The 10,276-nt window shown below is 56.0% G+C and overlaps 1 protein-coding gene across 3 annotated transcripts; it reads right to left on the reverse strand.

Moving 5' to 3' along the window:
* Positions 1-314: 314 nt before the first annotated feature.
* On the reverse strand, positions 315-8,531 carry ARR3 (arrestin 3). Of its 3 annotated transcripts, XM_005526143.2 has the most exons (18): positions 8,050-8,530; positions 6,773-6,822; positions 6,335-6,365; positions 5,969-6,029; positions 5,579-5,623; positions 5,087-5,286; positions 4,921-4,980; positions 4,611-4,678; positions 4,183-4,318; positions 4,021-4,105; positions 3,841-3,913; positions 3,226-3,363; positions 2,718-2,801; positions 2,432-2,455; positions 2,302-2,354; positions 1,842-1,851; positions 1,015-1,017; positions 315-774 (listed from the first exon to the last, which is right to left on the reverse strand). In XM_005526143.2, the coding sequence occupies exons 2-18, from the start codon at positions 6,787-6,789 to the stop codon at positions 675-677; spliced, it is 1,188 nt and encodes a 395-aa protein (XP_005526200.1). In that variant the 5' UTR covers positions 6,790-6,822; positions 8,050-8,530; the 3' UTR covers positions 315-674. The 3 variants fall into 3 exon arrangements, with proteins under 3 accessions (XP_005526200.1, XP_087918690.1, XP_087918691.1); XM_088062564.1 differs by lacking the exons at positions 1,015-1,017; positions 1,842-1,851 and having other exon boundaries at positions 8,050-8,529; XM_088062565.1 differs by lacking the exons at positions 1,015-1,017; positions 1,842-1,851; positions 2,432-2,455 and having other exon boundaries at positions 8,050-8,531.
* Positions 8,532-10,276: the final 1,745 nt, after the last annotated feature.

Genomic DNA, 10,276 nt, shown 5'->3' on the forward strand with positions numbered 1-10,276 from the left:
GGTGATGGGGAGGGCGGTTGCCGTGGCGACAGGGCGGCCTCCGGGGCGAGGATGCTGCGGCTTGTAGCGGGGTGTGCCCGGGCTGTACCGGGACGCACCCGGCTGTAGCTTGGCTGGAGCCCTCTGGAGCGGGGGTGGTTGCAGCAGAATGGGTCTGGCTGTACCAGGGGTGGGTGTACTGGGATTGGACCCAGCCATGGGTCCACCTTGGCTGGGCCCGGTCAGGACTGGCTGCACCAGGTCCTGCATCACCTCATGCGCTCCTGCACTAAAAGGCACCGTCTGCTCCCCTCCCCAGCACAACACAGAGCCTGCACCGGGCCACCGGGTGGGTTTATTGGTATCAATGTCACAGAGCTGTGCACAGCACGGGCAGGTGACAGCCACGCTGGTGACGCACTCGGCTGGGGCCGTCACACCTGCCCTGTCCTTGTCCTGGCACCCATGGGAACAGGGAGCACCGTGGGGCTTTCCAGCGTGTCAGTTCCAGGAGGAGCTGCAACAGCTCTCACCACCACTAGCAGGGCTTGGAGTAGGTGCCAGGAGCCTGGGGAGGAGGGGGGACCTATGGGGAGCGTGAGGGGCTGAGAGGCTGTGCCAGGTGTGGGAGGTATGGGACAGTGGGGACACTACAGGTGGCTGCATCCCAAACTGGGGCATGGGGGGCCGGCAGCTTAACTCTCCTCTTTCTCAGGTTCCTCCTTCTCATCTTCATCATCCTTCTCTCCCTTGAGCTTCTGGCGAGCAAATTCCTCGATGACAATGTCCTCCTCGCTGGAAGGGAGAGCAGAGCACAGTGAGGCCACAGGAGGAGGGGAAATCCCTGGTAAGCCCAAACCCTGCTCCTAATGGGGACAGAGCAGTGGTCACCCCGCCCCTGTCACCCCACTCAGAACACTGCACACAAACCCAGGCCCCACCAAGGACCTGGGCCTGCAGCTTCTGGTGGTTTTTTTACACAGTATTTTGCATTTCCAAGGGAAAACAAGGAAAGGAAAAAAAGAGCTGGGTTACCTCCTTGAGAAAGGCGGGCAGTAAGTGACAGCAAGGGAGAGCACAAAGTGAAAAGTAGGGGAGAAAACAGTAAAAAAGGGTCAGCAAAAGAGATTCCAAAAGCTTGTGAATGTGAAATGATTTGGCAAAACCTACATGGAGCCATGATGGGTACAGACCAAGAGATTTCCTCTTTGGAATTTAAAATGTTCTCACTGAGCTGGGAAAGGGATGGTGTGAAAGGGATAAGTGTGAAAGCCTGGAGCTACAGCCTGGTTTTCCATGCCCCAAATCCCAGTGCCCACATCATGTTGCAGGGTGTAACCAGACACAGAACCTTTGGCAGGGCCATGACTGTCAGGAATGGATTTGGCACTGCAGCTTCCCAGAGGGAAGCAGCCCCAGCTGTGGCTTCAGCTGGGATAAGCTGATTTGGGAGGAGAAGAGGCCTCTGGTGCTGGGGAATGTGCAGGGACACAGGGATGTGACTTCCAGCAGCCCAGGGATCTCTGTGCAGGGACCGAGACCATGGAGACATTTTGTCCAGTGATGGCACTTGTGGCTGGATGACACTGCAAGATGCTTCTTAGGGACAGGGTGAGGCCTGGGCTTGCAGCTGCTGTGGCTGCAGCAAGGGGAGCTGTCAAATAAGCCCTGGAAGTTTGCAGAACACATCCCAGTCCCAGGATTTGGTCTCTCCTGCTGCCTCTGGGAGTGGCTGCTGTGACACAGGCTCAGGGCTTTGACACCTGGGTGGTTTAATCCAAGGATGTGACCTAGAGCTGGGATGTCACATCCATCTGTGATGGATCTATGTGGTTTGTGTGTTAGAGGGAACATCTCTTTACCTTGGCTTAGCTGTATTCCAGTGTTAAGCACAGGGAGAAAGGGATGGGGAGAGAAAAGATGTGCAGGTTAATACAGAAAGGACATTTCACTGACAGCTCTACTCAATGCTTGGGTGTTTTCCTGGAAAGAGGGACAGTGGGAAGGGTGCTATGTGGAGGACATCCCCCACCCTGCTCCAGGACACAGCGGAGGTGCAGCACAGCTGGACAGCTGTGCCCATCCCATCCCAAAAACTGCTCCCACCCCGCTCCAGGACAGCTGGACAGCTGTGCCCATCCCATGGGAAAACTGCTCCCATCCTGCTCCAGGACAGCTGGACAGCTGTGCCCATCCCACAGAGGGCAGAGCAGGCCCCTTGGCACTGGGGCAGCTGCAGCAGAGTTGTTTTCACCAGCTCCCCCCTGAACCAGAAGTGCCTCTTCCCCACTGATTTTCGGCAGCATTCCACACACAACTCACAGTCATCAGGCTTCGGGTGCATGAGGATGACGGGCATCTCCACCCCAACATCACTGGAAGGAAAAGCAGCTCTGTCAAGGATCCTGCCCAGCACAGCCCCACGCTCAGCCCCACAGGCAGCTCCCCTTACCTGGCAGTGAGATCCCCCAGGATGCTGTGGCAGCAGGAGAGAAGGGACAGAAATGAACCAAGGCAAAGAAGGGGAGGTGTTAGACTGTGCTTTATACTGAGGTGGAAGTTGGTTGATAATGGGGATGGTGGGGTGGGGGTCAGAGAGCAGCCCAGTGACCCCAGGGGAGCAGGGCAGGGAAGAGGGGGGCCCATGGTGTGAGTGCCCTCTCATTTCCCCGGGGTACAAAATCCCCCAGCACAGCCTGAGCTGATGATCCCCAATTCCCATGCCCACAGAGCCTCACCCTCCTCGAGACACCACCAGGTTGACCTTCACTTTGTAGGACACCAGGATGCCCAGCACCTCCTTGTCCATGCCAGGTCTCAGGCTAGGAAAAAGGCAGAGGGGGACAGTGAGAGGGCAGCACTGCCTGCAGACCCCATCCACTCCCTCCATGGCAGTTCCCAGGGTTTATCTGTGTCCTGCAACATGTGGGATGCACTGGGGTTTAGCAGGAGAGGAAAACAGAAGGGAAGGAAGAGCACTTGGGTGAAGCCACACAGGAGCTTCTGGAGGCCTCTTCCAAGACAAGGCCCAGCCCTGCAGAGGGATCCAGGAGCTTTGAACAGCATTGGAACAGGGAAGCTACATCTCTCCTATGGGATGGAGATGTGGGTCTGTGACAATGGCACAAAATCCCTACGTTTTCCAGCAGGACGGGGGTGGGCTCAGGGGCCCTTGGTGGGAGCCCAGAGCATCCTGAGCAGGGAGAAGTGGAGGAAGGTGTGGTGGGGAGCAAGGGGAGCTCTTACATGGTGGTGGAGGCCAGGTTGGTGTCCTCATGCTTGAGTTTGCCATCGAGAGCGAGGCCTCGCTTCTGGCGGTTAGACGAGAGCAGGGGGGTCACTGAGTACGTTTTGGTGAAGGTGGAATTGGCAGCCACAGTCTCACTGGAAGGGTGGGAGAGAAGAGGTCAGAGCCAGCCCCAGCCTGGGGGTGCTCAGCATCACTGCAGGTACCTGTGCAGGGCCAGCCCTCCCCATGCAGCTGCTGGGCCATTTCCTCCTTTCGTTCCCTCCTCTCTTTCCCCTCTGTAACCACTTCTTTTTTTCTCCCTCCCGCCTTTGCTCCCTCCCTGCTCGTTCTCAGTGGGGCAGAGGCTGTGTCTGGCCTCAAAAATGCAAAGTGAGGAGATGAAGAAGCCTGGGAGCAGCTGTGCACCTTCCCCAGGGACCTTCCCAGCCACCTCTGGCTTGTGCTGGTGGGACTTGTCCACAGCCTTCCCTGTCCTCTTCACCTGATTTTTGCTGCTTGGTGTAAAACTGTCACATCCTCTCTCCCCATCACTCTCTCATCCTCCTCCTCTTCCTCATTTCTCTTTCTCCCTCTCAGAAATGCCACATCACCTCCAGCCCCTTGTCCCTTACTTGATCTCCTCGCTGCACACAGTCTTCGTGTATTTATCCAGGGAATACAGGACCACGTCTGTGATCTGATCCACTGGGGACAGACAAGGGGGAGCCATGTTGGTGACATGGCAGAGGCTCATGGTCCCCATCTCTGGCAGTGATGACTGCTGGGACATGTCCCTTCTGCCCCTCTCTCACCTGAGATCTTAATTTTTTTCACAACCTTGTTGGTGGTGTTGTTGATGTTGACGGTCACATTGATGGGGTCTCCGTGGTAGTAGATCTGCAAAGGGAAAAGGCTCGGTGATGTGACCAGAAATCCTGGTCCCCGTCCCTGGAGGGGACAGTGTCCCTACTGACCTCCTTGTCCAGGGAAGCTTCGAGGTGCAGAGGTTTGTCTGACATCATGAACTGCCGGGTGGTCTCGGCTCTCGGGGCCGGCCCTGTCTGCGCCGGGGCGAACTGGACCTTGCGGATGATGAGGCGCACAGAGTTCCTGTGGGGACAGAGGTGACACCCCCAGTGTCCCCCACAGCATCAACACGGCCTTCAAGGGGTCACAGGGATTCTTTGGGGACGTCACAGTGTCTCCAGCCAAAGGGTGAACGTTTCAGCTGGCTCTTAGGATGTGACACAGGGACCACTGCCCCAATTTTGGGCAGAGTTCCCCATCCACGCGCAGGCTGACAGAAGGTCCTCAGCCTGACCCCTAAGCTGGTCACCCCAAAAAGATCCTGTGGTTTAGTTTTAGGGCCAAAAAGGAGAGGAAAGGGATCCCCTGAAAATACCTCTTGTGAATTTTCTCCTCCAGATTTTCAGCACAAAATCCTTTGACCTCGAAGTCCACACCACAGGCCTGGAGGAAGATAAATGGTCACTGAGCAGGAGGGGCTCAGAGCTGCCTGACCTTTAGGTTCCTTATCTTCCTTCTTTCCCCCACTGCGTTTCCAGAGATCCTGGTGCTGACTCCAGCCGTCCTCCCTTCCCACCCCTCACCCCATGGGCCATGAGAATCAATTCTCATTTTTAGCACCCCACAACTCAACCCCCTACCACAGAGGACGGTCCAGAGGACACAGGTTGGGGACAGCAGCTCACCTTTCCCACATCATCTGGCCCTGGCTGGAGGGTGATGGAGCAGGGCAGGTTGGTGGCAATCTGGGCAGAGCAGGGAAAGAGAGAAAAGGAATAAAGGGCATGTTCAGAGCTGAGCCCTGATGACACCACGGAGCTGCGTGGCCGGGAGGGGCTGAGCACGCCCTACCTCGAAGGTGAAGGGGTAGGCGTTCTCCCCGAGCTTCTTCATCAGCTTCTCCTGCAGAGGAGTGAGGGTTTTGGGGGCCTGGTCCGGCACAGGCGGGTACAGCTGGGTGGTCAGCACGTAGATGTCCTTCCTGAAGGTCAGGCCGATCACGTCGAGGTCATCGCGGCCGTAGCGGAAGGCGCAGGTCAGCGTCACATACACTGAGCCAGGCAGGAGAGGGACAACGGGAAGGGTGGGAGGGAGGGGAGGCACAAGGGGTGAAGAAAGAGGCACAAAAAATTATTTCAAAAACTCTTCAGCAGAAATGAGACTTCTCAGGACCTCAACACTAAATATGAACAGGATCCCTCACGTCCTTTGCTGCTGTGGTCCCAACAGACAGTGAGCTGTAGGTGACACGGGGCAGCTTTAACCTGAGCACAGTCCCAGGTTGCTGCTGAGCTTTGAGCTGGTTCCATCCCCTCCCCTCATGCTGTATTTCTGTATCAATACCTTTCCTGTCCTTTAGGTACTCAGGGTCGATCAGGCAGACACCATCTGCAAACAAGCAAAAGAAGGACCGGTGAGCTCAGCTGTCTGGGAAGATGTTTGCTAAAACACAGCTTTTTAAACCCAAATAATCCACTGACTGAGAGGAGCTGCTGCCAAGGAGGATGTGATGCCTCCTCCAGTGTCTCTACTAGCAGTGTGGCTGGATTGTTTTGCAAAGGGACTTTGCCCCTTTCCCCACTATTTTTCCTAAGGATATTTGCAGGGAAACAAGGCATTTGCTCCTCCAGAGCTGCTCCTCCTGCTCTGCCAGCAGCCCACAACTCTGGGACTGGTATCCCCAGCTTCTCCTGCCTGTGCTTCCCCCTCAGTGCTGGGCACAGCCCCACTCACCTACAGATTCCACTGAATCCACATTATCCACATAGTCTCTCTTCCCCAGGTAGAGGGAAAGCTGGAAGCAGCACACGGGGAAAGGGAGGAAAGAAGCAAGTTAATGTTTGCCATTGAATTGGCCCAAATTTCAAAGCCCTGAGTTGTGTCGTGGGGTTTGTCACCAGGCTGGACCAGAATCACCCTTAAGGGGTCATATCAGGGTATTTTTTAATTTCTGGTTTGAAAAGCCAGTCCTGCAGTGGCATGGTGGCAGGTCCAGGAATCAATCAGATTTCAAAGGGAAGGCAGACCCAGCCCGGAGGGATCCCAGCACAGCCTAAACCTTGGGCTGGCCACACCAGGGGACAGGGCACAGAGACTCACCTTGCTGTTGGGGCTGGTCTTCTTGAAAACCCTGTGGAGAAAACAGAGATGGATGCTCAGGAACACCTTGGACAGGGCTGGATGGGAGATGATGGGCTGCCCTACAAATGCAGTGCATCACCAAGAGCTACGCCAGGGTGTCCTGCCCCCAGGGGATTCCATGTCCTGCAAATTCAGGGCCAAACCCACCCTGTGTGGCTACCCCAGATGTGCTCCTGAGCTCAGGGTGACCATGGAGGAGTGATTGGATTTTGTGTCTTAAGGGCAAGTGAGAAGGACCAGCACAGAGCTCCATGACAGCTCCATGGGATCTCACATTCCAGCTCCCGGGAGCAGCAGCTGAGTCGAGCTGGGGTCTCACTTTCCCACTCTACTCCTGCCCTGCAGTGCCCTGCTCCATCTCAATTCCAGATAAATAAAATCAATAAAGATACTTACTTTGATCCCTCTGCCATTTTAAGTCAGTGCAGGAATCTCCAGGTGGAAATCTGTGGGGTTAAACAGGGAATGCGCTGGATGAGGTGCTGGGAAAGAGACAACCCCAGCCATGGCCACCATCCAACATCCTGCACATCCCAACCAACTGCAGAGCCCTCAGGATACGGCACTGCCACTTCTGCAGAGCTCAGGAGCTCCGGGTTTGGCTTTGGGGTGGCACATGGGAGCTGAGCCAGCTCCTTGTTCCCAGCCAAAAAGGTGATGAAGTGGGAGAGAGAAAGGGGGAGAATGAAAATGCTCCAGAAAAGAGTAAGCATGGGGTGATTCCCAATGGAACAGGTTCAAGGCCAGGAAAGGCAAGAAAATGAACAAAAGGCCTTACAGAATCTCAATTTTAATAGTTTTTCCTGTCTGCTGGAAATTAGCTGTCACAACTCAGTGGTAGGAATGGGCTTGTTTTGTGACTCACAGGATGATGAGGAAAACACAGGAAGAAAGGTCAAGGGAAACTCAACTGCCCCATGGAAAGAGGAGTCTCAGGGCACAGGGTCCCTCCCTCCCCATCCCTTTATGCTGGGAATGGGGCTGGAGCTGCCCAGCCCTGCCCAAGCTCTACTGGCTCGAGCCTGTGTCCAGAAGGAACCTGTAAAGATTCCACTGATCACCAGCTGATTCTCCGGGATATTAAATGGGATGAGCTCAGCCTCTTAGGGATAGACAGCTCTGACATGAGCACAGCTTAAGCCCAGGCAGGATTTTAAGCCCCAGGGGCACGTGGACAGAGTTGTCTTTGAACACAGCCTCAGGGATGCTGGTGAGAGAGAGGAAATGGCCATGGGGGTGAGGGGATGATTCTCTTCCCCACAGGAAGATGAGTGCCAAGATCAGGATCTTTGAGGCCCTTGGGTGCTGTGAGATGTGAAGTTTGAGAATCCTCTCAGGGTGAGAAGGTGCAAAGGGAGTGGGAGCAGAGTTTGGCTCCCTCCAGATGGCAGGAATTGGGGATGAGGCAATGAAAGGTGGAGGGGAGAAGAGCTGAACTGCTGCTCTGCATCTCCCAAGCCCCAAAGAGGAGACTCAGACCCTCCCTGGCTTGGCCCATCTGTCCCACGCCACTACCTGACCCCTCCACCACTGGAATTCTTTGTGTCCACATTTTCCCCATTTTTTATCTGCAAACCACCCTCCTTCCAGCCACAACCCGGCACCAGTGTCCCTGCCCTTTTTTCCAAACCCTCAGAACCCTGCAGCCCTGGCAGGGCCCTGGCAGCACTCACCTGGCAGGTGGATGGACGGACAGACAGACGTTCTCCTCTTCCTCTCCCAGCACGTCCCAGTGCCACCCTGTCACTACGGGCTGCTCCCAGTCCTGCAGCTTCTTATATCCCCCCTGGCTGTCCCTCCCCTGGCATCTGATCTCGCCCACTCAGCCTCGGCAGGGCTGCAGGGGGTGTGTGTCTGTGTGAGTGCTCCAGGGAGAGGGACTTGCGGGAAGAATCCTATTAGTTGATTAATTGGGGAGACGCTTCATGAGTAAGAGTGGGCTATAAGTAAATCTCTTTCTGGAGCCCTGGGAAAGCAGCTTAGAGGGATTGGCAAAGTGGGCTTAGGAGCAAGGTGATGGTAATTGAGGTGGAAGCTCTGCTCCTGGTGGGAAGGGGTGTGGATTCCCACAGGGTCTCTCTGCTGCTGCTCCCATGGCAAGGGGAGATGGGCTGGGCCTGGGGTTGGATGGAGATGGCAGAGAAGGAGGGACCAGCCTGGAGCTCTCCCTCACCTTCCTGGATGGATAACAGAAGGATGGAGGCACAAGCAGCTTCCTGCATGGCCAACATGCCCATGTGGTTGGTCACCTAGAAGTGACCTGCCATGGCCCAGGGCACACAGGACACCTTCCTTGTGGGGACACTGCTGTGCAAGATGATGAGGTGAGGGCAGGATTCACCCTCGCTGAACCATGAGAGAAAGAGCAGCCACCCCTAGGGGTGGGACACAGAGCTGCCATTGTCCCCAGCACAGCCCGCTCAGCCCAGCATCATTTCATAACTCCCAGGCTGGCCTCGCCTGACCCAATTAGTGCATCATTAACTCCAGGTTTGCTGCAGCAAAGAGAAGACTGTGGAAAGCCCACAGTGGCTCTACCTTATGGCTGCCAGGCAAGCAGAATTCCCACTGCAACATTGTCCCAGCTACAGCTGTTGTGTGGGAAACCCTCCTGTGGGAATGGCTGTGAGGCTGGCTCTAGGGATGGGGCACAAGGACAGCTCCAGCAAGGCCCCACTCATCCTCCTCACCCACACCATCACCCAAGACCTTCCTTTGCGGCTGCACTTGGTTCTGGCTCAACCTCCAGAGCTGAGCACTGGGATCAGGATACCCCTGGAGGAGCTGTGCCTCCTCCCAGGACCCTGCATCAGCTCAACAACATTTATCACCTGGGTACCAACTCCTCCCAAACACAGCTCACCTGTTCCCCCACAGCCACTGGGAGCTGCCATGCCATGCCATGCCATGCCCAGCAGCCCCACTGCCAGGGCTTTAGCTGCCAGCACACGTTCCCTGGGGCCAGGACTTGTGATCTCTTTAATTGCACACAGGAGAGCAGCTTAGGTTCCAGATTAACGGGCGCTATTTCTGCCACAGTCAGGGGGACACGTGAACTGTGACCTTCACACTGGCAGGTGAAAGAGGAGGAGGAGGAGGAAAAGGAGGAGGAGGAGGGAGTTGGACACTTGGACACCCTCAGCCTGGCCAGGCCCCCCAGCACTGTGCCCGGGGCACCTAATCCTGAGCTTTGTTTGTGGCTCTTCTTACGGTCTTAATGAGTGCCCTGTGCCTTGGGCCACTCACCGGCTCTGCAGGGTCTGCACAGTGTGGTGAGGTGGAGAGCAGGGCTCATCATGGGTCCCTCCAGATCAGCCTAATCCCAGCTGGGTGGATTCAGCCTTGTTCAAGTTGGGGGGCAGATAATTCCCCTCCCTAAAACCGTGGGGAGATGGACAGAGCCCACATCCCTTCCCACACTCAGACTGTGCTCCAGTGCTTGTCCAAGCCAAGCACCGGGAAAGGAAGCAGAGTTCAAAATAATAGGGAAATGAAAGAAACCTTCTTCCTTTTTACATCTGTAATGAATGGCCAGAGGTTTCCCTCATCCCACCATCCCTCCAGGTACATGCACTGTGTGAAGCGCTGCTCAGACTTCCAGAGGGGCAGGACATGGGTGGATGTGAGGCTGGTGGAGCATGGTAGGGCCTGGCTTCATCCCTGTCTCAGTGGACAGTGCCCTGGAGCATCCTGCCCTCCCAGGACAGGGCCATGGTGCTTCCTGCACCCACGGGCTCTGGGGGGAGCCTTGCTGCAGCCAGAGCCCCCAGCAGTCTGGCCCCTGTGAGCCCATGTTGCCTTCCCAACCTCACCTGTGCCCAGGTGCCAGCAGAGCTTCCAGGTGCTGGCACGGTCCCAGCTCTGCCTCTGGCACTGCACACCACAGCCACCTTACATAAA

The sequence above is a fragment of the Pseudopodoces humilis genome, chromosome 15 (assembly GCF_049639895.1).
Source record: "Pseudopodoces humilis isolate 2021_Gansu_Grassland_sample_001 chromosome 15, ASM4963989v1, whole genome shotgun sequence".
NCBI lineage: Eukaryota > Metazoa > Chordata > Aves > Passeriformes > Paridae > Pseudopodoces > Pseudopodoces humilis.

Excerpts from the sequence above, each read along its gene's own strand:
- ARR3 (XM_088062564.1), bottom strand. Across the intron at positions 5,287-5,578 it reads GTACCTAAAGGACAGGAAAG|TGTATGTGACGCTGACCTGC; the intron begins GTATTGATACAG and ends TGCCTGGCTCAG. Across the intron at positions 4,106-4,182 it reads AAGCTTCCCTGGACAAGGAG|ATCTACTACCACGGAGACCC; the intron begins GTCAGTAGGGAC and ends TTCCCTTTGCAG.